This window comes from Pithys albifrons, chromosome 5 (assembly GCF_047495875.1).
Source record: "Pithys albifrons albifrons isolate INPA30051 chromosome 5, PitAlb_v1, whole genome shotgun sequence".
Classification (NCBI taxonomy): domain Eukaryota; kingdom Metazoa; phylum Chordata; class Aves; order Passeriformes; family Thamnophilidae; genus Pithys; species Pithys albifrons.
The window spans coordinates 3,632,337-3,658,809 of NC_092462.1; the positions used below are offsets into that span (position 1 = coordinate 3,632,337).

At 42.4% G+C, this 26,473-nt stretch overlaps 1 protein-coding gene across 5 annotated transcripts in view; it reads right to left on the minus strand.

Annotated features, from left to right (window-relative positions):
• SEC24D (SEC24 homolog D, COPII coat complex component) overlaps positions 1-24,687 on the minus strand; it is a 45,034-nt gene extending 20,347 nt beyond the window's left edge. The window contains exons 1-8 of one of the 5 annotated variants that reach the window (XM_071555489.1): positions 24,630-24,687; positions 21,188-21,370; positions 20,248-20,374; positions 19,347-19,495; positions 17,608-17,868; positions 16,703-16,824; positions 14,599-14,710; positions 13,130-13,257 (exon numbers count right to left, since the gene is read on the minus strand). In XM_071555489.1, coding sequence (XP_071411590.1) covers positions 13,130-13,257; positions 14,599-14,710; positions 16,703-16,824; positions 17,608-17,868; positions 19,347-19,495; positions 20,248-20,374; positions 21,188-21,326 — 1,038 coding nt within the window. In that variant the 5' untranslated portion in view covers positions 21,327-21,370; positions 24,630-24,687. The other 4 variants (XM_071555485.1, XM_071555487.1, XM_071555488.1 and 1 more) reach the window with 4 other exon arrangements.
• Between the last annotated feature and the right edge of the window lie 1,786 nt (positions 24,688-26,473).

The window sequence follows — 26,473 nt, forward strand, 5'->3', positions numbered from 1 at the left end:
GCTACTGCATTTCCACATGTCAAAGGAATTTCTGTCAGGGGAAAATGATAGGAAAAAAAGATAAGTTTCTGTAGGAATATACGAAGACAAGTAATATTGTATATGCATTAAAATGCAAAAAATAATGAGTGTCAGTTAATGATACATGAAAGCAAACAGTCAAAGAAAGAGATGTGGAAGTCTTGTTTGCTGTGTTCCACTCTGTAGATGTCACTGTACACCAGAAGAAAAAGCAGAGATCTCTTTATGTCCTCATGGAAATCAGCAGCAAAATCGTAGGAGCAGAGAAATCAGATAAAATTTAAAAATACGTTTTTAAATTTTATTTTTGTTTGGTTTTGGTTTTTCAAGCTAATGCAATACTCCTGGGGGTTTTGCCTTGCTATCTATAAAGTCTCAGCATTTTCCTTCTCTCCTCTCTTCCATCTCCTGCCACTGGCAAGTGAATCAAGGGAGATCTTTACCACAGCTATTGGACATTTGCCATACTTGTGGACATGTCAGGTTCTTCTCTTCCCCTCATTTCTTCACAAACCTTTGACTACCAAACACAGAACAGAGATGGACCTCACAAGAAGGAACACTCAGGTAATGACTGTTGGCATTCCAGCACTATTAAATATAAGTATTCCTCAAAACCAATGACTAACCTAATACTTGCCAGGCTAAATGTGAACAGGACACACAAGAGGGATTCCTGTTCTGTTAAGCTGGAGGCACAAAGAATTATTTGTGCTGGGAGGCAGAACACTGTAATTTTAGGTTAAAACAAAGGAGGATTGGGCAGAAGAGATGGAAAATACTGTAAGAGAACTGCACAAACTTTCTGTTCTATGGAACAACGAGGCCCCACTGAAGGGCAAGCCCTGAAAGCTGATCTGATAAACCATAACTTAACCCCAAACAGAGATGCAATAGCAGGCCTTTTATTTTGGAAATATTTCAGCAAGAACATCTCTCAGGAGTCAGAACAGTATCACAAAGCAATAGATAGACTTTGGTGGCACAGCTCCAAGATGAAACACATCCATAAAAATTTCCAAAGGGACTGTAACCTGCACTTTAAAGTCTGAGAAAGCTGAATTACTATTGTTTGCTATAAAAATGAAGTCCTGACACACTCTTGAGGGTTTCCTGTGATGCCTGCAAAGTATCACCAAGGCCACAGCTGGAAATTCCAAGTGGAGGAGTAAGGACTGTGATGAAGCTCAAGATCATCATGGCACATCTCTGGAAAGGCATTCCAAAGAGTAAAGTCCTGAGAGAGATTCTCTAGAGAATAAGAGAGGCACATGCAAATATAGAATAACATGAGCCATTTATCACACAACAAAATAAACAGATCAGTGTCTCTATCACACCTTTACTCATCCCCAGAGGAGGGAACTTGCCAACAGCTCTATATCCTTTTGAAGAGTATTACCACTGGAAAACATGGAGGGTCTCTCTCTATTACGTAAAATTGTATGTTACATGACAAGTTGCCTTCTCAACTGCAAATTAACTCAAAGGTGAATGATTGTTATGTTTAATTAGTACAGTAGAAAGATGAAGAAAATTACCTCTGTATAATCACAGAGAATTTTGAAATGACACTGATGTTTTTGGAAAGAAACCAGGTCATGAACTGAAGTGTCTGTGTTTCCTAGCACTGCTGAAGGGGTTTGTTTTCTTTTATTCATCATCACAGATTGCTTTTGAGAAAGATTAACCAGTCTACAAATAATCCACAGGTTTTGACTTGCTTTACTGATTCACATTAAGATGTCAAGAAAGCATTTCCCTTTGTGATATTCCCACTGTCTTTTATCAGAAGTCATTCCCTCCGAAGGCAGAAATTGTTTTGCCTATTCTTGGTTTTCAGATGTTGAACATGATCAGCCACCTCAGCTGATGACTTGAGCCAATTTGGACCAGCTCCTCTGCAAGGTTCACAGCAGGTTCAAGTATTTTCTGTAACACAGTCCTTTTCCATCTATTTCCCTGTTTGCCTGCAAGACTGCAGCACAGCTACAGCATCAGCCTTGTCATGCAGGACCTCTTGGCTCTGTCTGGGTTTTTACAGACCACATAAAAATGCAGGAAACATGTTCAACCCTCCTTGCTCAAAACCCCTCCAGCCCCAGGCTGAGCACTGACCTGCACACACAGCACTGCAAAACACACCATGGCAGGGCAGTGCAATTTCAAGTGGACACAGCACATGGGATGTGATCCAGGCTGCAGTCAAATAAACAGTAAACTAGTTAACAATTGCAGTGGGTCACACCTCAGACTATCCTTGAAATCCTTACTCAGCATTCCCTTTTTAAGGGGAATACTTTTATTAAGTGAATAAAGTTGGCAGCGTGAAGAGTGTAAATCCAGGCTACTCTATTCAATGTGAGAAGAAGGATTTTTAGAAGTTTGAGGGAAGGGAAAAATAAATGTAAAATCAGTAAAATTTTGATATAAAGAAATACCAAAATTAATCAGCTTACTTGTTTAGAATTTCCATATCATACAGGTGACAGAAGGGGGAAAAGAAAGTAAAAAATTCTCTGTCAATGCTCAAGAGAAGCACCACAAGTTCTCCTGGTCAGGACCCCGGGGCAGAAATACCAGGCGTTAACAAGTCAGCGCTCTCCAGCTCCCCTCAGCTTTGTAGTGCTGACTGTTACTTGGATGTAGGACACGCTGTATCTCAAGTGAAGGTCGGCAGCCGGGATTAACTGGCGATATAAGCAGGGGCGTGAAATTGGATAATCAAGAAATGGTGCTGAACAGCAGACTTCCCACATGCTGGCACTGGAAACAATCAGATCTCCAGCCAGACCTGCCTGAACCCAGTGAACACACCCCAGCAGGAGAGGGAGCTGTGCACAGGCATAAACACAAGGGCAGAATAAGGGAAGGCCTCAGCGCCAGACCAAACTGCCCCAGGACAGCACTGCCAGTGTCACATTGTTCCCCTCCTGCACCCCTGAGGGCAACATGCACTGGGGTTCATGGCTGCACTAATCCACAGCTCCACTGCCCACGTACCAGTGGCACAGATGGCACAGCACCACAGGCCTTGCCTGAGATTTTTAGGCAAGACTGTCACACTGGCTGTAAAACCATTGAAAAACAAGGCAGGCAAGTTTTAGAAAGCTTCCCTACAGCAATGGTAAGGAATAAGCTCCACTGACCACAGGACTTTCACATTAAAACACGCTCTAGAACATCCTTAGGACAGGCAATAAAGCAACACTCCAAAGAGCACTGATGGAACACGCAGCTCTAGGTTTAGAGAACAAATATTTAAGTTTACATACACATTCAAATGTAGTGTAGTCACCTTAGATGCAACACTTCTCCTGGATGAAATTCTCTATCAGAAGAATGTTATCAATGTTATTCACATCCTTGTAGCAAGAACAATAACAAAACCCCACTTTGTATTTCAGGTCCATTCTGGTCTGCTGGGCTTTTGTCAACTTTAGAGACCAAACAGATGGGGTTTTTTTATACATACATACATATACAGATGGATTGACAGATGTCTGTGTGTATAGATATATCAAATCATATTTTTCATAGGAGAGAAAAGCAATCACTGACTTAAGATCACGCATGGAAGTCTAAGGAAAAAACCCTAGAGCTGTTTCTTTTGTTGGAATGCATTACTGTGACTTTTTAAACTGACTAACTCATGTTTGCACTCCTGAGAACTTCCAAAATAGCACTGTCCTGTTCCTATTTTTGCACAGCCAAATATATTAAAAAAAAGAAAATTAGAAAAAAAAATAGAAACATCGAGGAGTGTTTTAATTGGAGATGGATAAAATAGTTCTGCTTATCTGCAGGCTTCCTTGGACACTGCTTATTAGTAAACATGCCTCTAAGGTTAATGAATTTATTTCCACTGAAATCAGAAAGAACTGGGCATAGTTAAAGTGTCATGCTGCATTCCCAAGCCAACTAGAGCCAGCTGATTGCCAGTAGAGTACTGTGGAAGTACAAGGATGTGATGTGAACAAAAAGCAGCACTGAATAACTTCCCCTCTGTAGCACAGAGACTTGGGAGGGGTCCAATGACCTTTATAAAAGTCAAGTCCTTTTTACAATGTTAGTTTTGAAGGTCAATAGAAAACAAACTGTTGCTTCACAAATACCACATCAGGTTCTGCTGTGAGTCTCTCTTCCCTGAATACTTTTGTTACTATAACTGGGATGCCTCAAGCTGACTCCAGAACCATCAAACATCACTTCTTTTATTACCACTGAGATGCAGCTGAATGTCACAAGGGGCCATGCAGAACTGAGGCATGAGGTGTTTGGGCTGGGGTACAGTCAACTTTCTTCACAGTGGCTGGTGTGGGGCTGTGTTTTGGATTTGTGCTGAACACAGGGTTGATGATAAAAAGATGTTGTTGTTATTGCTGGGCAGGGCTCACACAGAGCCAAGGCCTCTTCTGCTTTTCATACTGCCACGCTGGTGAGGAGACTGAGGGGGCCTGGGAGGTTGGGAGGAGACACAGCTGGGACAGGTGAGCCCAACTGACCAAAGGGATATTCCAGATGATACAGCACCATGCTCAGGATATCAAACAGGGGGCATTTAGAGTGCTGGTGTTTGCCTTCCCCAGAGTGTGTGTGATGGGGCCCTGCTCTCCTGGAGATGGCTGAACACTCAACAGCCCATTGGAAGTGGTGAATTCATTCCTTGTCTTGCTTTGATGACACGTGTGGGTTTTGATTTCCCTGTTAAATTGTCCTTATCTGAACCCACAAGTTTTCCAGCTGTCAGCCTTTCAGTTGTCTCCCTGACCCCACTGGAGGGGGAGCGAGGGAATGGCTGTGTGGGGCCTGGCTGCTGGCTGGGACACACACACCTGTTCTGATCCTCACTCCACAGCTCTGCCTCCACTCTGAAAGCAAGGGCTTGTAACTGTAATTTAGTAGCACAGGCTGGCATGCAAAATACAACCTTGCAGTGATGTGCATGGATAAGTAAAATGTGTGTGTAAACGGAAAACACAGGAACAACTCCAGTTTAAAATCCAAAATACAAACCTCTCCTCCTGAAGCTACTAAATACCAGCATGTTATGACTGAAGTTTCCAAGGTAACTGAGTAACATCTCTGGCAGTTTAAGGTTAGAGCTTGGACAGTCTCTCAGTGTTTAACTTCCTGCTGTTGGCACAATCACCTTTGGCCAGTGCCTCAGCTGAGACAAACCCCGTTTCACGGTGCAGTCTGGAGGGGACAGCACACAGGCAGCGTGGCAAATGCCACTCAAGCACCCATTTGCACTTAGAGGGCAATCGTTGAAGTAAGTTTTTGCTTGAATGTCATTTTTGTTGGCAAAACAAATCATCAATATTGTTGCCCAGGTACCTAAGTGTGTATAACTGTTACTTTTTATGTACTTTTTATGTTACTTTATATGTGCTGTTGCTTAGTCAGGTTTCCATTCTGCCACAATTCTGAAGGACAGTCCCAGTACCCAACTTAGCAGAAACTAATTACAACATCCTTAGAAAGGCATTTTCTCAGTCTAAGTTTCAAATTTGTATAAAATTATTCAGGAACTTTGATTACAATATAAATAAGGTTTATATAAATGTCAGATTTTCAAGTCACTGTCCTCATCTCTTTCAGAATTAAATCCTTACCATAAAACCAGTGGTGCAAGGCCCAACATACTGCACAAGTACTTTAAAGAGAACATTTTAAGACTATTTTTCAATGTACTCTAAAATCAAAAAAAAAGTAAATCAGAGAATTTACTTCAATTAGGAAGAGTTCTGCTGCAAAAGCTGTTGCTAAACTTGGCTGTGAATGTTCATTCTTGTTACAGAGAGCAGTTACAGCCCAGAGTAGCAAAAGTCTTTCTGCTCCCTGATGAAGTCTTGGGAAGCAATCCAATTCCAAATGATTTACTACCAAATGCAGACTAGCACAAGGCATACTCCATAAAGAAAGCCTCATCTAATGCAGGATTAGTTCACCTCTAAATTAGGCATTGTGAAACCAGGCTTACAGACACTGGCTTCCAGGGTGCTATAAGACTCTCTGGGTGAGGCACCTGAAGATGCTTGGGAGTTGTGTGCTCTCCATACCATGGGTGGCAGTCTGGCACCCCAGAAGAGCTCAGCAAAACCCCCAGCCATTAACCTTGCACCAGCTACTTGAAAAAATTAAAATCAAACTGCATTGGCAGAGCAATGAAGATTGTCAAACAGCCCTCCTGCTCCAGGCAGACTCAGAGCTACGAGTGTGAAGACTCACAGTTCTCCCCCAAATGGGGACACCAACAAAGGTGCTTTGGAAGTTCTTTTAGTTAAGTAACTGCAAGATGTGTGCTGAGGCTCACACTTACCACTGTGATACACAGCAACTGTGTTAGTGTTAAGGTGTATTGCATGTGCAGGATTTCTGCTCTCACTGTGCACCAGCACAGAGGACTCTGACAGTGCCCCAAAGACACTGACAAAATCATTCTCTGCTGGATCTTGGACAATCCAGAGACCAGAACATGCAGAACAATCAATACAGACAGCAGGACCAAACTCACCAGTCACTCTTTCAGCAACTTCTCTTCAAAACAGTTCCTTAAAATTATCATAATTTGATTTTAAAAAGCTTACTAGTAGTATGGACAGTCCTACTGTCTAACCATGCAAGTCCTGTCTAAACAGACTCAGTGTGAAACTGCTGAGCTGTACACAAACCCAACTGCTTACCTAAGCTGCAGTGCCCAAAGGGGAGGAAGGAAGGCAGCAATGCACAAAGAAACTTTGCAGAGAAATTCCGGGTGATCCCAGAACTACAGACCAGCAAGTCCTACACAGAAAGCAAACAGGCAGATACTGCAATGGAGGGGAAGATGACAAGGCACACAGATAAACAGGATATACAGAGGAAGAGTTGATGAGGCTCTCGTGAAGGAATGTCATGACAGAGATCTACTGAATTTGGTCATGAGTTGGCCACCATGGCAATAAGCATGATGTAGTTGGTATAATATAATCCTTCTGGAAAGAGTATTTTGATAGAACCCCTCATCAAAAGCTCTTAAATTAGCTATGCTCTCATGCTATATGGGATAACAGCCTCCTGGGAATAAGTAACAAAATAGAAGACAGAAATCAAAGGGTAAAATCCAACTGATGGCTTTTTACAGTGGCTGGATGTCATTAGCAAGCACCTGAAGGATCAACTGTTCTCCAGTGTGAGCTTTTTACACATTCCTAACAGAAAGCAACCATCAATAAGATGTTGAGTTGGAATCATTTCATACTGCCTGCAGACAAAGCATTCCTCACTCTCCTCAAACCAAAGTTCTGCACAAGCACATAACTGCTAATAAATGTCTGTCTATATAAACATGTGTTTCACACTAAGGCTGCAGCCTGCTCATCCTTCTCACAGGCATGGGGGACTAGGGACAGCAGAACCCGAGTCCCACCGAGCCCAGGGTGGATGGCAGGAGGTGGGGAACTCCCTAATTCTTCATATTTGTTTAATGTATCAATGACTTACTTAAAACCAAAGAAGCAGATGGGAGAGGATGTAAAAGCAAATTCACATTCTGTTAACTTGACTTTGTTCTTGAAACAAAAAAAAACAAATGTAACATTGCACCACATGCTACTTATTGACCGCACTCAATTTTTAGCTGCTGCTAACATACAACTCTACTCAGGAAACCATTCTATCATTCCTACAAAACCTGTGGCTTTCCAAACAACTCAGCTGTGCTGCTCCTCATCAAAGTCTGCTGCTCTGAAAAGGCTCAACAGCTTTTAGCTCAGGAGCAGCAGCAATTCTGAGAAATAATTCCATTCTTTTAAGTAGTTACCTGCAAAGTGAAGTGTTATATTACCATCAACAACTATTTCTAAAAAATAAATTCAAATAAATAGGAAAGAACACAGTACAGAACAATAACACAAAACTGCTAAGAAGGAAAGAAGGCTGCAGTTTAGATATTTAAATATTTCAAACGAGAGATAATTATTTGGACTTGTTTATATTTGATTTTACAACATTAAATACTCTTTTAACTAACTTTTGTGAGCGAATAGTATTAAATGTTAAATCAAGATCACATGGTTTATTCAAGCTCTGGAAACATTCATACATCTCCAAAACAAATTCATGTAGGGCTTGGTCCATGATGATAACACTGAGAGCTGGTTTATTTTTATAGACTGTTGCTAAAGCACTGGTGGACTAAAAATAAGTTCTGTCAAATAATAATACTGTATTCTCAATCTATAACAAACAAATACTTTCCATAGATCATCCAAATCTCGAGAGTGAAAATGAACTGTTATTGTTGAAAAGTAATAAATAAGGAGTTGATAAGATTCTGAAGTGTCCAGTGGAGATAAGACACAGTGCAGAGGAGGCAAGACACGAAGGCTTCAACAGCCTTTGTCTCCCATGATCTATAGTGCATATGGAATGTTCACTAGTTTACAATATTCTAGATTGGCTTAGGTTATTTGCAGTAAACTCAGAGACTGTGTGCCCTCCATAGATTTTGCCCCTCTAACTTTCAGCTTGAGGGATTTCCTGAATAAATCCCTTTCACTGGCTCTTCTGAAGCTCAGTGCCGAAATGCCAAGTGCTGTAACTTACCTGTTCTTGGCATCTCAATGCAGCCCTACACCCATCTCTACTGAATGGGTACCACTTCTGTCTTAAATTCACTCTCACATGGAATTAAACAGTTCTGAATTTTTAAAGCCTCTTAACTTTTCTTCAGTTAATATCTGAATTGGTAACAGCTTTTCAAACACATTTTCATCGTGTAGTGTCACCAGGTTATGATTCTGCACCTCAGCAGCTCTGGGACTCTCTTACTCTTTCAACCACAGCTTGTAGAGTGGAGCTCTCCTCTCTTGATGTGAAGGCTGATACTGGAGCCTCCTGCTACAGGTGGATTTTGTGCCTTCCTTTGCACTCACTCATGCTGGCCTTGTGTCCTCTCCACTCAGTAAATCCCACCACACTTCAGGATGCTACTGAACTTCTCAGACATTGTATTATTCCATCAGGTCTCAGCTGCCTGGAGATTTTTTAGCAAGCATAAAGCAACAGCATCTTCATCTTTTCATTCCACTACATTTCTGAAATTTTGAATTTATTTTTCCTCACAGCAGGGACAAACCCTCCTTGTCTTGGGGTTCTCCCCAAACACTTTACACTTATTCAAAGACAGACATGAGATCTTTTCATTTAACATTCTTATTTAGCACCATGATGATTTTACTTTGTGTTCTTATTTTCTCCCAGAGATAATTTGTATCCCATTCTTTACTAAAAATGGAGATACCTGGTCTACACCTCCTCAGATGTCCCTGTAAAGTTTGTGTATTTCTCAGCTCCTGACAGTTTTTTCTCAGATCTTAGTAAAAAAAAAAACCCAAACAAAACAAACAAAAAAAAAACCACCAAAAAAACCCCCAAACCAAACCAAAAAACCCCACCCCACTGTGTATGATCATGTTCCCACTTCACCTTTGTGGACAGGACACCAGTCCCTGTGTGTAGATATTCCACTTGGCTGAAAAGAATCCCCAGTGACTAAGGAACTGAAATCTGCCTTTCACACTTGCTGAAATCCCAAATTACCTTTTCCAGTTTGGACCTTCAAACTGAAAGTGTATTTCTGAGAAAACTACTGTCATGTCATCACACCTAAAACCTGTATTTGAAAGCTCCCAGGATCTTTCCATCTCCCCATGTTCTTAGGCAAAGGAAGCACATCCTCAGAGCTCAATTCCCAGTTTACTACTGTTTCTATGAATGCAATTGACAGCTTATTAAAAAATAAAAATCATTACAGCTATTAACTCCAAAACTTCAGGAAGGGTTCCAGGCTCTGTCAGCTGGAGCACTATTGATTCTTCAGAGTAAAATATCAAGTGAGTCAAATAGACACTATCTAACTGTCAGAAGAAAATGCTGCTAAAGTTTGCTCTCCCTCTCATGCACATATGTAATTTTATCAGAGTCAATAGACTCAGCTATTTCCCTAGTCTTGGGGGTTTGTTTTCCTAAATTTTTGCCACAGTTCAGATTACACAGTCCCAAACAAAGCATGGATAGGGGAAAATATGACCTGCAGTCTCCTGAACAGAACACAATACTACACCAAAGCAAAAACCAATCCTCTCAATGAATCCACACTCTAGACTGGCTTCCAGAGAGGACAAGCCATCTGAAGACAACACACAATCCTCATATTACTGGGAAATGGGAACAAGGTAAGGTTTCTCCTTTGTTTCTGTCTTAGTACAGTAATGGCATAAATAAAAAAAATCACAGATATCTATGGCAAGAGACCACTGAAAATTCAAATGGATTTTATGTACTACTTTCAATTCATCCTCATCTCTAAATAATGATCAAAGCAAAATACAGTACAGTAACAACTGTACTTGGAGGACACTCGTAAGTCTATTAGTCCCTTGAATGACCCCAACAGCTCATTGCTTTTTATATATGGCTTTGGTCACCCAGAAAGGCACAGCCTGTGCAATACCCATCGTACTGGATTATGTCTACTGCAGTCCTGCTCAGGTCCCCACAGAGATGGGTCAGTGTCTCAGCTGTTCCTACCCACACCACCAGCTGCACAAAGCACTGGTGGCCATTTTCCACCTGTGGGCCACTAAACCCTTGTAGCCATTGCTTTTCCTCCTTCTCCTTTGAAAAGAAACAGAACTGAAATTCTCTGGGTGAAAATTTCACCCTAACATTGTGCAGATATCAGAAACAGCAAAAAAACCCCGATATATCTGCAGCTGAACCTGCAACAAACATGAATAATGGAAACTATTCAACAATAGGAAAAAATAAAAAACCATGATATTTTATGATTATGTACAATATGCTGTTTATCAAGAAAAAGAAATTAGAGAGATTTCCATTATATAGTCTCATAACATGTGATGAGCATCACCTGTAGCCATTGATAAAAGGTACTGTGCATAAGACAGGCAAGATACTCTGAAGCAAAGAACATTCTGTGCCTTGCAATCACAGGTTTCAGGCAGAACACACCATACTAGGAAGTTCAGAAACACAAATAAGCCCCTGAATGTATTTTACCTCTATAAAAAGCCCAGTTCTTTCAAATTAAGTGGCTTTTCAGAATTAAAGTAGTTATAAATCCCATATGGAAGACCATTTTTATTAGAAGTTCTTAAGAGCAAGATCCTATTTTGGCAGTAGCCATGAAGACAAAGGGCACAGGCAAGCCTTGGAAAAACTGCCTCAGCTAAGACTGCCCAGTGCTTCTTTTTCTAACACTATCTCCTTAGTTCTCATAACTTTACCAAGCTATAATTGTTCTGACTAAAATTTTCCACACTGGGCTTTTGCCAAATTTGAGAGACATTTTTCAGAGCTTTCTTAGCCTCCTCAAAGAGCAAGGCTGGGGAAAAACACACTGCTCTTTGCAGATTAATGAGTCCCACTGACCCTTCCAACAGCTTGTGAGCACTCACACTTCAGAACGGGTGGGTCAGCGAGCACATCTTGCTGCCAGCCCCAGGAAAACCCCCCTGAACTTGGCCTAGCACAAGTGTTTGGACATTCTGCTAATTTATGTGCATGCAGAAGAGATTCAGAGTTTAGAAGCTCATTGATCACCCTGTCCAAACACAATGCAGGAGACAAGCGAGCCATGAGTGGGGGACATGCAGGACTAGAGGCAGACTCCAAGTGAAAGATGCACAAAGGAGGAGCCAACAAGAAAGAGAAGTTGGTAAGTGCCACCTGGGCACAGAAACTGCAATAAAGGGCAGTAAAGAGTAAAGGCTGGCTGATAAAGTGAAGGGGTGGAGAAGCAACAGCAGGAGTTTCATCTAGGAGAAAATGCAGGAGGCAACAAGCCAAGCCTGCACATTCCCCTCAATAACTGGAATGAAAACCAAAGCTGCTGTCTAGCAGACAAATGGTGAGACTTTATATCTGCAATATGGTATGTAATACATCCTATCCCTGTGGACCACAGAGAAGATAACTACATACTACCCTGCTCAAATAATACTTTTAATTCAAACTACAGTTGGACTGGAAGTTATACATCCTGATAAAGAACAACATCTGCTTTTTTCCAACATATATTAAAAAAACCCCACCAGTAAAAATTTACAAGTAGTAAACTAAAGTTAGAGCAAAATCAAAGACTGCAAAACCAAGCACTGAATGTCTTAACAATTTTAATTAGGCTTTCTGTGTATGGGTTTTATGAGGAGTTTTTGAAGATGCAATCACATACTACAACTTCCATGAAATCCCTTGGTTTTTTCCCAGTAAACAGCACCCTGAAAGTAAATCAGTGTAGGACATGAAAAGGAAATGCATTCTGCAGACCTTGCAGAGTTTAGATGCTGTGCAAAGGAGAAGGCAGGAGCTGAAGAAGACAGATGATCCCTGAGATGATGCAGTGAAACGCTGCAGTTGAAAAACAGGTTTTATCTGTGCTATTGATAAAATCCTTTGGGGGTGCCAGCAAACCTGGGCAATTCTTACCACAGAATACTGCCCTCCTGCAGAAATACTTTGCAAAAGGACTAGGGGTATGTTTAGAATATCAAGGGCTATTAGGGATGGTCATGTGAGAAAAAGAACTGACTAGATTAATGCCTCCATAAGAGTGCCAAAAATGGGTGGTTACATTTGTCTTATTTCTATGATACAGCTCAGTCAGCAGAAAATGCAATTACCTTCTTGGTCTGTTGTACAATTAAACTATCTTGCAAAGTATTCAATGGAAAAATGTCATTCTTTGAATCCAACTCTCCATGTCATAAAATTAACTTGGTATAGTTTGATGCCATTCTCTTATCTAATGTCTTTGCCCTACAGAGTTCCAGCAGAGCAAGCAACTAATCAAGCTGGTATAAACCAGAGATAGCTGGGGGAACACCAGGAATCTAGTGCTTCAGATTACAGAGTCATCATTCCTGTACTTATTTCAAATGAAGACTTTTATCCCTTCAAGTTGCATCCTGACCCACAGCCTTCTGCCATCTCTCTGTGGTCTGAGGTAAAACATCCTCAACCCCAACTCAATCAGACTTGAAGTCTGCAATTCTTAGGAGACAAAAGCACATGGGACTGCCATTCAGTTAGCTCTTACCTCATTTGGAGGGACACTGGCAAAGGGCTGGATGACAGCTGCCAGTGGAATGCGAGCCTGCTTGGCCATGTCTGAAGTCGCTGGGAAGCAGTAGGTGGTACATCGGATGTACCGAGGGCTGGCGTGGCCTGCAATGCCCAACAGAGCACAAGGAAAGGCTGTGAGAGGGAACCCACCCACCCCTAACACAAAGGAGACAAATCAAAACAACAACATAAAGCAATAACTGCATATGCCACATTAAATACATGCTTTTTTCCCCACCCACACAGGCTTCTGCCCATCTCTCCTCTGTGTGTCAGCCCATTGCCCATCCATCCCTCTGGTTAAATCTTTCCATGCTGGTTGAGTTCAGAGCAGAGATTTAAACACATCAAGAATAATCCCACAATTATTTGCAATAAGAATCTCAACAGAGTTTACTTTGAAACATATCATATCTAAGATCTTAAAAGAAAATAAAATGGGTGATATCCCCACAATATCAACACTGTATTTGAAGGAGTGAGGCAGACTGATACCTACTGTTAGGAGTGCTCTAATGACCTAGCTCTGATTGAGAAAACAGTGTATCTGTGTTAACACCAACATGCTCACTTGCATTGCAAAATACAGTGTGCTGGAGTCCCCACACCACTTCGAGTAGCACACTAGGCTCAGGTTCCTCACTGAGAAACTGCTGTGCACTACAGACAGGAGCACTGAAAGGAGACACGAGCTCAGAAAACAGCCTCCTCATGCTCCCTTTTTAACCATCAAGCTGCAGCTCTGCTCAGTTTGTTGAAAGGAATTTCTTGGATCAGAACTGCATTATCCCATTCCCAGATAATGCCAAAAAGTCTTGATGTGTTAGTACATTTCATACACTTTATCCAAGCACTGATAAATTACTGCTGGGCTGAGTAACACCATCAGTTTAACCTGTATTAAAACACCGAGTCTGCTGTCAAGAGCAGCACGTGGAGGATTGTACTTTCAGGCTCTATGCAGAGGAAGATAATTTTTTCCTTTGGCCAGTGTAAGCCAACTAGACAGCTTGCACACTGTCCCTGTTGCTTGAGTAGAACTTTCTATAATTTATATCTCAACATGTAACAGTGCTAGTCTAGTCTCATTGCTTCTTCTAATGTCCATCTTGTAAAATTTTGGAAGAATCCAAAAAGGATTTTCAATGTGAAGTGTAGCACCTTGAAATATTTTCAGTTAAAAAGAAAAGTTGCCTCAAGTATTCATATTACTTTAAAGGTCACAAAAGGCAGAGGAAGTGTTAACCCAAGGTGTGAATTCAACTCCCACTTCCCTGCTGCCATTTTCTTGAAAGGAAGTTTCCAATTTTGTGTCCAATTTAGAGTAAGGAACATCCTTTTCAGATGAGAAATCTGAAAATTTAGTCTTTCTTTGCTTTGTTTTTTCTAATTATATTTGATTTCACCCTGAGAGACTCCCAAACCAGTAAGAAGGACACTTACCTTGGTCTTGGATTACGCAGTCTGTGGTGACGAGAGGAGGAACCTGTCCTCTGGTGTTTGTAGCATAGACCTGCCCTCCCCTGGCAGCCTTATCATTTTCAATTACTTGGATCTGATGAAAAAGAAGCAAGAACAGTAGGAGGAAGGTAAGCCCTGCATTCAGCTACATTCATAAACAGGCTAACATTACACCCAGTGAGACTCTGGTTGAAGCCCAGTTTGCAGCAGTGTGTCCTATCATGCAGCCTTGGCTTTACTGCCCAAATTCCTTTCCCTGTTACTTTTGCTCGGTCCCACACTCATGTTTAAGTCTGATACTTTTCATAAAGTTATACAAAGCTGTGTTTTGTTCCACAGCAGAAATGAGATCACCAGGATGATGCCATTATTCCTCCTCTTCCCTCACAACCTGGTTTAGAGTGCAGACAAACAGCTGGGAGAGGCAAAAGGAATGAGACAGGGAATTTCTGAAACTGGCTTTGCCGCTGCTGCCAGTATTTCATGGAATCTTTACCCTGCTCATGAACTTCTAATAATACCCAGGGAAGTTCAGAAGCCTCTGCTGGAAAGCAGAAAGAAGAAAAGAGAAAGAAAAATTAGTCACATAGAGTCTATTTATTGATGTCCAAGAGATATTTCCTAATACACTGGAAGTAATATGGGGCCTCTAACTTTTTTCCCAATAAAGTTTTTGTACTGCAATTTAAATATATAAGACATTCCTCAGAGAGCTTGTTAGGTCTTCTGCTTAATTACTTTTCCCTGCTAGCCTTGGTGTGTACAGTTATAGCTAACTCCTGCATCAGAGGGAAAAAGGTTTTGCTCTAAAAAAGTCCACTGGCTGAAGACAGCACACCACTTTCAGACTCAGCTCTGCAGAGGATCAGAGTACCACAGCCTTCTGCAGCTAACTGACCTAAATATATCATTGTTCTTGGAAATAACTGTTGACAAAGCCCAGATGCTGGTTTTCATAGATGTTGTTGTCAGAGCACATATCAACCTCTAACATATTTAAGAGAAATATAAATCAACAAAGGCTACAGATAAGAAGTAATTTTATCTGGCAACACTACTGTAATTATATAATGTAAATATAACAACAGAAATACACATAGCCATACTCATTCCTCATTCTGAATTAGCTTTTTGCCCTTTGCAGACGTTGACCCAGCTCGTGTTTCTTTTAAACATGTCATTTCGATCCTCTCTGTGCTGCTAAAACAACCCTTTTAACCTACTTTAAGATTGCTATCATAGTCAGGGCTGTTTATGCTACGTGTATAATTGAAACAAGCCACCAGCCCGTGTTTTCATGCCAGACCTCCTTCTCCCCCTGCCCCTTTTTTTTTAAATTAGACAGGACCATTTGATCCTTCCGATGCAAAAAGCACCACACTGGAACACTAGGAATGATTGACTTCAAGGCATTTGTTATTTATACAGACACTCACTTTAGGGTTTTTTTTACACAGTGGTTTTCAGTTACATTTAACTTGAAAATTGCCTTTAACAGAGGCAACTGCATTTGTTACACTAACCCCTAAGGGGTTACCAACAAGTGTTTTCCCAAAACTCTGGGGCATTTAAATCAAAACCACCACTGGAGAAAACAAATCTTTTCTAGAAGGACAAAAGAACACCCCAAGTTAAGGAAGCAAGATTGTTCCCTACTAGACAGCCCCAGCCTTTTGCAAGAATGTTTTTCCTGTACAGCAAACCTGCCTCTGCAAGAAGTGGAAGATTCCTGCAGTGAATTCAAGTAATCCCTCAGTACTGCTCACTGCCACATGAGGAATCCTGTTGAGAATTCCTAGTAAAGTACTTGGAGTCATGAGTATGTCCCATGTCAGAGAAAGTTACAAAGTGGCTTCAATATTCAAACTAACTTAATGCACTAATTTATCCCAAAGTGGCAGCATGGAGTACAAAACTGTGTAATTAGAAAACTTCAAAAACTAGAAGGTATCTTGTGAACCAAGCCACGCATTATGTTACAAAAACCTCAGCAGCTAAAATGAACACAATGTTAGCATTGTCATTCCCTCACCTTAAGCACAGCAGAAAGTTCCTTTTACAAAAAAAGGAGTGCCACATTACTTACTGGGCTTGGAATGGAGTCAGGATCAAGCTTCTTCTGTGGTGGGCCTGAGAGCTGTGCTGGAGCCCCAGGAAAAGCACCAGGATAAGACAGCTGAGATCCTGCCATCTGAGGACCATAGTTTGCTGCAGAGTTACAAATGAAAATTCATTTAAACTCTTTAAGTTCCATTATCAACTTTCAACATCACCTTCTGCCATACAATTAATTTTTACTCATCTAAGTGCAACTTCTCCTTGACTTCTGCTTTCAGCAGTTAAAATAACTGGATTACTTTGGTTCATGCAGTTTCTGTTTTAAAAATAAGACTACATGTGACAACTCTGGCTTCAAGGCTTTCAGGTATATGTTAAGAAGGACAGTTGGAAGAGATTACCAGAGCTACTCAGCCCAGGCCATCACCACAGTGAGCATCTCTTCCCTAACATCACTCAATGCAAGCTGATGTAGATCACTGGCCTTTTAGTTGTCAAAATAACTGTTTTACCCACCTCTGTCAGGTGAAACAATTGTATTCAGTTACAATTTCCTATTGCTACAGTAAAGCACTTCTGAAAGCTGCTTATGACAGCACTTTAAGACAGAGAGCAGCCTACACCTTTACAGTGTAAGCAAAACTACTTTCTGTAGTATGCTGTGCCTTTACCAATTACTAACCAAGTAATTGTGCTTCTGATGCAAATTAATCTTTTTTGGTTGTCTCAACAGAATGCTAAAACTTTTGAGCAAAAGTAGAGCCTGCTTCAAATGTATGGACTGATAATGTGAATCTTTCCCTTCTACAAAAAGAGAATTCCATTTTCCTTTTTCCAAGTCAGCTGAACATTCAATGGTGAATGGACACAGCTCCACAAGGGATTCTCCACGCTTGTTTTGGTTTCAGTTACACAACCAACACCCTTCCCTACCTTGCTGAGGGTGGTATCCAGGCCCCGGAGGCTGTCCTGGAAGCTGTGGCAAGTTGGGATTCGGAGGGACAGGTCCAGGGATTGCCCCCTGTCTGGCCATGGGAGGCACTGCCGGCTGAGCACACAGGCCATTAACACTGTTTGTGGGCGGAGGAGGAACGCGCGGCCCGGGCGGCAGGACCATTTGCTGCTGGGTTGGTGGGGGCAGCCGCGCACCCTGAAGAGGCGCGGGATGCCCAGAGCTCGGAGCAGCGCCAGGACCTGAGCGAGAAACTGTGTCAGCTGAGTCAAAAATTAACCTCCAGCTCTGTGTGGAAGGTGCTCTGGTTTTGCTCAACACAGTTAACACAGAGATGATATTGCATCCCATACTGACAATGCTGCATGATGGGGACTCCACATGTCTGTTCAAATTACAAACCCGACCTCACAGTTTCAGTCTGAACTGATTCAGACATTCGGTGGCTCTGTGTTCAATAACACCCTGCAGCTGGGATGTGAAGGGGAAAGAGAGGGAAGCCAGATTTTGACAATTCTTGATTAAAATACACATAGATCACTCTTTGCTTTTGAAATACTTCATTTCAGAATGTGAAACAACATTCTTTTTGCTCAATAATCAATTTCTCTTATGCGGCATGTTTTTGTTAGTCTGCCATTTGTAGTTCACCATGACAAGTTTGATGGAAAATAAACCCACTTGATGTTAAAAGATGAAACATGTGGGAATTATTTTGTACACACTGGCAAGGAATAGTTTGTTGTTTATAAAATCCAGATTCCAATTAGAATTAAGACAACACTGAAAATAAGGGTTTTTTTGAGACTTACAATCTGTAAATACTTACTACTTTATAAAACCTACATTTTTTGGCCGAATTACTCCACAAAGACCTACAGCAAACTAATTTTAAAGAAAGATAAAAAAATAACCAAAAGCAGGTTTGAAGCAAAAGGACCAGTGTGTCATAACACAAACACTAAAATGCACCTTATGACATGTTAAATGAAAAAAAGACTTCACATGCAAAACACAAGCTCAGGGTTTCAGCTGGTACACAGAAACATCAGCAGCTTTTCAAGCTGTGAATTCCTCACTAGTTACACCAACTCAGTCTCACAGCCACGTAAAAGTGACAATACAAAACCCAACAGAAAGGCAAGTTGTACAGAATTTGCCTCCAGTGGCCTGAAGGGCATCTCAGCCTTCCAGCACATAACACAGAATACCTTTTATATCATTTACATACATAACAAAATTACAGGTGGGAAGTGATTTACATGGAAGCACCATGTGAGCACATCTTTACTTCATGGCCTAGGTCTGAGATGTTATAAAATCAAAATAAATGCAGATAAATTTAGATGAAAAACTAAAATATTTAGGCAAAAAAGTATCAGATAGTTTCAAAACTGAGGGAAACTGTAAAAATTAAACCCTGACTGCATACTATTGCTCATGCCATGGTTGTTCCTGATGGGTTCACTAAGTAATTTGAGAAATGACTGATGGGATAGTTGACTTTGACAGAAGGTTCATCAAACAGCAATTTGGAATTAACCCAATAACATTGATTTAAGGAACCAGGTGAGATAAAAAAATTCTATGAACTTTAGCAAATGATAGCAGTCAAAGATTTCATTTTCTGTTTATACAGAAGTTCAGTAAGTTTCTAATTATTATAGTCTTAATGCTTTAACTGAGAAAAAAGTCACTCAGATGAGATCAAACCAATTACCATAGTTATTTATCTGCATGCTGTTGAGCTGGTCAGCAAGCTGTGCTGGAGGTGAGGCAGCTGCAGTATTTGGGAAGGTTGGTGGGGACTGATGACTGTAGGGAGGATAGGAAGGTCCTGTGTTGCTTGGAGGGGGAGGGCTTTGTAACCTAAAGGGAAAAATTAGTGCAGTCACACAAAAAACCTACATCAACCAATTGTAAACTCTACAAGATCTCATACCTTTCTCAAGGGTGGTGCCAAAACTATTAATTAGGCCTTAAGAGAGGTTGCCCACATTCTGCTCAGAAAATGTACACTCATATTAAAATGTATGAAGCACACAAAACACAGAGAGATTGCACACCTGTTTAATTAAAAAGGTAGTATATGTTTGTTTGATAGTTGTTAGAAACAAATGGCAAGGCGAAGTGAGAGTGGTAATAACTATAAGCCTAAAGATTAAGAAACACAAGCTGCTGAACACATCACAGCACTCCATCCCCTTTCCAAGCTTATAAAGGAAGATTCCCTACCAGGGATGGGTGAAGAGGATTAGGAGAAAAATCTGTAAAGAGAAGAAAAGGAAGTGAGAAACTGTTGAGGAGTTGTCTGTAGTGGAGGTAAAATGAAGATTCAGGCAGGGGAAAAACTGCTTCATGATTATCAGACATGGAAAAATATGAATGCAAGAAAAATAACTAAAGAAAAGAAAGCAGGAACACACATGTGGCTTATAAAGGTATTTTCTACCAGACTACTTCTCTCTGGTAAAATAAGATCTCAGGCTTTGTCCCAGAGAAGATGAACACTTGGTTTTCCTGCCACCCCTCGTACACCTGAAGAGTTTCCCCATTTCCTCCACAGAGAGGAAACAAAGGTCCCAAAGTTCAGATCTCATCTACTGATTCCTTCAGGTCACCTGTGTGGCTGCTGCCCTGGTGTACCAGGCCCATTCTGGAAACTGGACTGGCTGAATTGTTGGGCACCAGGTGGAGGAGGCCCAACAGGAGCCGGAGATCCAAAAGGCACAGTTGGTTTTGACACACCTGCAAAAGATCCAGCACTTTTATGTAAAACCCTGTAAGAAAGCACAAGATGGCCAAAAGATAAAGGAGTACAGGCCTGCTCTAGCAATGAGAACAGCAGCTCTAGGTGACCCTGCTTGAGCAGAGGCTCCTTCCAACCTCAGGCATTCTGTGATTCCGTAAGAAAGCACAGATTTCTGGTCAGTCATAGAAGCAGATGTGAAAAACTAACAGACAGTACAGAGGAAACAAACAGCAGTTTGTAACTTTCCTGCAAATGAACCCAAGTGGGACAGTAAGAAAGAAGCAATGAACAAACAGGCCCTGCAATTATCAGTTTGGGATACTGGTAATTCCCTGTCACCCAGTTATATTCCTAGGTAGAAAAAAAAGGTCCCTTTGATTTTGGAGACCAAGGTAAGGATAAAAACTTGGAACAACAAAAATAGCTTCCATATGTAGGGCCTGTAAGGCTATGCTAAAAATGGTTCTTAATTCAGATCTACTCCAGAAACTGTAGTTTATGCAGAGAACAGTGCTGAAAAAACAATATTTCAACCTCTCTTTCTAGAATTATTTCCCTCTGAATTACTCTAACATAAAGAAATCATTTGGTACCAAAACTGGTATTTTCCCAAGTATTCTAATGGGTCAATTACCAGAAGTAGTTCTATCAGAACTCTGACTGTATTCAGAACAGCTCCTGTTGCCTTTAGAGAAACTGGGTAAAACTTCCTTTATTCTGTTCCTGTTGCAGCAGCAGTGTAAAACTTACACAAGTAAGAAGAGATATAAAAGTAGACCCTGGAAAGAAATTTTAAGCCAAAATCATACCTGGCTGAGGTGTTGAGTATGAAGAGTTTGGGTCCCCATAATGCCCATAATGGAGTGAAGAATTAGGTGGTCCAAACCCTCCTATTCCTGGTTGGGATTGGGAATATGGAGGAGCTGCAACATAACCTTGTTGACTCATGATGGCAATATTCTCATTCCAAGTATCAGGACTTCCTCAAGGATCTGCAAAAGAGAAAGTGACACCTGCTGCTATTCATCACTCTCTGTACATTTAAAAAGGCTCACTGTGAACTGCATTCTCCCCCCAAAAAAGATAAAAGACTTTTGAAGGCAAAAAAGGACCTGAAGTCAGAGACAAATAGTGGTTTTGCTTGCTCAGTTTCCGCAATCACTGAGTTTATGTGAATGGGATTCACCTCTCCCAGGCTCAGGGAGAGAAAAACTGTAAGTAATGGATATGCAGGTGGCAAAAAAACTCAAAGGAAAAGTCCCAAATTGCCCTCTGTACCAGGAAAATCTTGACTTTACATCTGGAAAACATACTGTGTCTTGTTTCCCAAATACCAGCTATCCCAATGAACACTGAAAAATCAGGACAGGCAGAGTGGCCAGAGCATAAAACTCCTCTAGCAAATCCTTCTGCTATCCTAGCACACCTTTTTGTCAGATGAGATGTGGAACACAGCACCAGCTTTCCATCAAACCTTCTACACAAACCCCATTCCAAGTAAGTGAGGGAAGATTCCTTGGTTTTATTCTGGAGAAAGAGAGAACAAAGTACAGGATAGAGAGAGATCCTATTTTCAGTTGCTTTCTGCATTACTGGCCCAAGCCTAAGCAGCCTTTTTACTCCAGAACTTCACAGTGTGATGAAATGAAGCACCAAGTCTTCCACAAGTGAAAGGCTGTTCTCAGAGGGCAGTATGGCCTCAACATCACTGTATGTTGTCCTTGCTGTTATCAGACATCTCCGCCCTATTCTTTCATATCTTGATTCTGTTGTTGTTAAAGAAAATGAAACAACCAAAAACCAGAACTTGATAAAAAGCAATTCATAAGAAGTTTCTAGTGATGAGAGCATTCACGAGACATATAATTTCCTTCTTGTAGTCAGGTTTTGTTAAACAGTATAGAATGAAATTTTAGAAAACTTTGAGCAAAGTCCTGATGATCCAAACCCTGAATAAGCATTTACTATTCCTGTAGAGACCCAAGTACATAGATCAGACATCCCCAAGGAACTAAATTACCTGCTATAAACTAGCATTTTAGGTATTAAATGTTCCTTTGAAATAGCTTACCCAACCACCTACACTTCACATTCTTAAGCTCAAGCCATGGAGTCATCTTTAAATATGCAAACTGGATGAAAATAAATCAGGTATTGTGCTCAAGAGCACACACAAAGGCACCTCAAAATTACACACAAATTCATGCTGCACTGGCACATGCCAGTATAGAAAAGCTATTCCTATCAGAAAACCCATCCCTAAGCTTCTTAAATTAAACATATCTATTTCTGAAGAAAAAAATCTCAATAGTTTTACTGATCTTCCACGTCAGAGAAGAAACCACTCTGGGTTGTGTACAGGCCCAGCCCTCCCCACGCAGTGCCTGTGCAGCCCTCTAGTCCACACACCTCAATGCAGTCTAAGATTTCTCAGGTGTAGTATTAAACTGCTTCAGGGAGTTAATCTTAAGGAGTTTTCTACTGCTCATTAGTTAATGGGCAGAAGAAAAAAAGAACAAGTTTAATCAGAGGCTTGGTGCTGCCAGCTCTACTTTCTTCCCTCCCCGCCTCCACCAGAAAAGACGTGGCAGAGAGAGCTTCAGTTGCTCCAAAAGACACTAAATCAGCACTAAATTACCAACACACTGGCACAGACACATAAACATATATTTTATATCTATATAAAGGAAGAGATTTTCACTTTGAGGCAGCTGCAACAGCCAACACCTCAGGCTGCAAGAGCATCCAGGGGAAATGACTTCCTCCACAGCTTACTCACTCTCACACCAAAAAAAAAATCTTGCCACGTCAAACTTCCCACACAGTATAAACACACAGAGGTCGCGCTGAAGGGAGACAGGAACTATAACCATAAGCAAAATAAAGCAAGTTTATCGAACGCAGTTCCAGGTTCTACTTAACACCTGAGCATATTTAACCTCTTCTGAAGACAGGTATATATACCAAACACCAGAAAAAGAGTTTGGAGGCAGCTCGCAAAATATCAACAGAAAATCACTCAAGGGTTCAGCGATCAGGTGCTAACAACAGACATACAGATTCACTCTGGAAACTGCCTGAGAGGAGCTGCTGAACACAGATCTTTCCCCAGATTTGCTCACTGCAAGTGCCTCTATGATAAAGGGCAGGAAAATCTTTCCCTCCCTATCTCTGCCAACATTTGCTGACATACCCCATAGCCTGGGGGACAACACTAACACTGAGAAACTCCAGAATGTAATTTACCGCTATTACAAAGCAGGTTATCATACTTTTGGAGGGCTGCTGTACCTACGCTCTCTGACACCTCTGTGAAGAGATAAAACCGCATGTAGGTCAAGAGAATCAAACCCATAGGCTCGCGTCCTTGGCGCACCGAGGCACAACTATTAACTTTGTATTTCTGTGGGGACACCGTGCTCAGTGACACATCATCTGGAACTGGGGCTGTCCCTGCCCAGGGCACACCGCAATCTCAGTCTGGCCAACAACCTTGGGGGTGTGCACACTTATCTGCACGCATACACACACACAGAATGCAGCCGAGATATATATACAGCTTTGGAGATTTTCCTTTTTTCTGCACATTTTGAGCTAAGCCATGAAAGCAAAAGCTGAAGTTCTTTCCGTTCAGTGCAAAGCTCGCAGAGGTTTTCTGCATTTCCCTGCGCGTACAACATTTCCATCCCCACAGACTCCGCGGTTTAAGTCGCGGCAATCCCGCAACAAGTCGGTCGGTCCCTCCGCCCGCCCCGCGGCTGTACCTGTGCCCTGTGACGGCGGTGCCGAGGGACGGCCAGACCCCGCGACTGTACCTGTGCCCCGTGGTGTCGAGGGACGGACGAGGGACGTAGGCACGGCCGGACCCCGTGGCTCTACCTGTGCCCTGTGCCCCGTGCCGGCGGTGCCGAGGGACGGCCAGACCCCGCGACTGTACCTGTGCCCCGTTTCCGGCGGTGCCGAGGGCCGGCCGGAGGGAAGGAGGCACGGCGGGACCCTACGGCTGTACCTGTGCCCTGTGCCCGGCCGGAGGGAAGGAGAGACGGCCGGACCCTGCGGCTGTACCTGTGCCCGGCGGTACCAGGGCCGGACCCCGCGCTGCCCCTCAGGGACCGTTACCGGCGCCGCTCCCTCCCTCACGCGCCCGAGTGCCACGTCTGAGGCCGCCCCGCGCGCCCGGCCCCGCGCTCGCCGCGCCTGCGCACTCCGGGCCGCCAGGCCGCGCCCGCCGCCCAACGGTGCCCTCAGTACCGGGGGCGAAGGGCAGCGCCGGGGCGGCCACCGCGGCACGGGGAGGGCACCAGGGCCGGGGGTGGCACCGGAGCTCGGAGATGGCACAGCGACACGGGGAGGGCACCACGGCCGGGGGTGGGGACAGCGGAGCTCGGGCGTGGCACCACGGCATGGGAGTGACACCGCGGCACGGGGGGTGGCACCGGAGCCCGGGGGTGGCATCGTGGCTCGCCGGTGCTCCAGCCTGAGCCAAACACCGAGGTGACCTGCACACACCGTGCTCTTCAACCGGGCACTTACTTGGCCACTTCGTAGGTGCGTTAAGAGCAGAATCACAGAACCGATTCAGTCGGAATCGAGCCCAGCCTACGACCGACCACCATCGTGTCGAGTAGCTCATGTCCCTCAGTGCCACGTGCAGCCTTTCCTTGACTCCACCACCGCCCAGGGCAGCTCCTTCCAAGGTTTAATCACCATTCCTATGAAGAAGTTCTTCCCTGGCACAATTCAAGACTATGTCCTCTTGTCCTGTCGCCAGTTACCTGGGAAGAGAGGCATCTATCTTTATCTATCTATCTATCTGTCTATCTATCTATCTATCTATCTATCTATCTATCTATCTATCTATTTATTTTTTAACATAAATCTATGTATCTGGCTTGTATGTATATTAATGTAAATTATGCCACCCAAGTATCTCAAGTGAAATATGACACAGGTGCTTTACCTGTTTGCATACGCTGGTTTTAGTTACTGTTCAGGTGCATTTAAAAAGGCTACCTCGGTTACAGGATAGTCAATGTTTTTTCTAATTAACAAAGTAGAAACATGGGAGTAACATGAGAGAGATTGGTGGTAACATGAGGAAGATGTATTTGTAAAGTTGCTATTCCTCCCAGTCACAAACAAGCACTAATTGTGGTACAAAAGTAAAATAAGGGAGAGAAAAGTGGCAGGGGAGTCACAACAAGAAAAAAGCAATCACTCAAACAATTATAGAATATCCTGAGCTGGAAGGAACCCACAAGAATGATAGAAATTCAGCTGCTGGTCCTGCACAGGACAGCCCCAAGAATCACACCATGACAGCCGCATAACTCACGTGCATGAAATGATATAAGATGGTTTTCTGCATCTTATTGGAGCCAATACTGTTGGACATGTCAGGGAAAATATAAGACCTTTCAAATCTCTCCCAACTGTCTAATCAGAATGGAAAATTTCATCCCTGAGGTGACAGGCATCCGTTAAACTGGATGTGGTTTTGGCTGCAGGGTATCAGTGACTCTTTCATAAGCAGGATGCAAACCAATGCCTTTCATCATTGCTGTGCTGTAGTTTCATCCCTCGGCCCTATCTCTTTGGCTGGTTATATGGACACATGAAAGTTATGCAAAATTCTTCTGAAATACCATGTCACTGAGGAAAATGATGGTGTTAAGTTTGGACATGCCCCGTGTTATTGTGGAGACAGGCAGTCCCTGTCCCACCAGTCCTGCTATTAACAGTAAGCAGCTGTGGATAATTCAGCCCTGAAGAACCAAGCATTTACTTGGCCACTGAATACTTACTATCAGATTTCTCCTCCCCGAAATCAGCTCCAGTGAGACCGAAAGATGAGATCAGCAAAAGATAGCAAGGAGAAGCCATGGCATTGGCAGTTCCTCCCTTATTTCGAGCCCACTCTGGAAATGGATCAAGTCATCACTTTTTTTCGATGGTGCTTCTGTTGTCCTTTAGCCTGGAACACTGAGACAGAAGGCATGCAGCATGTCACAGTCTGGATATTTTGATGCTACAAGTAGTATTTATCTACAGTTTCCATCTATAGCATTAAAAGTAATTTAAGGTTTTCAATTTCG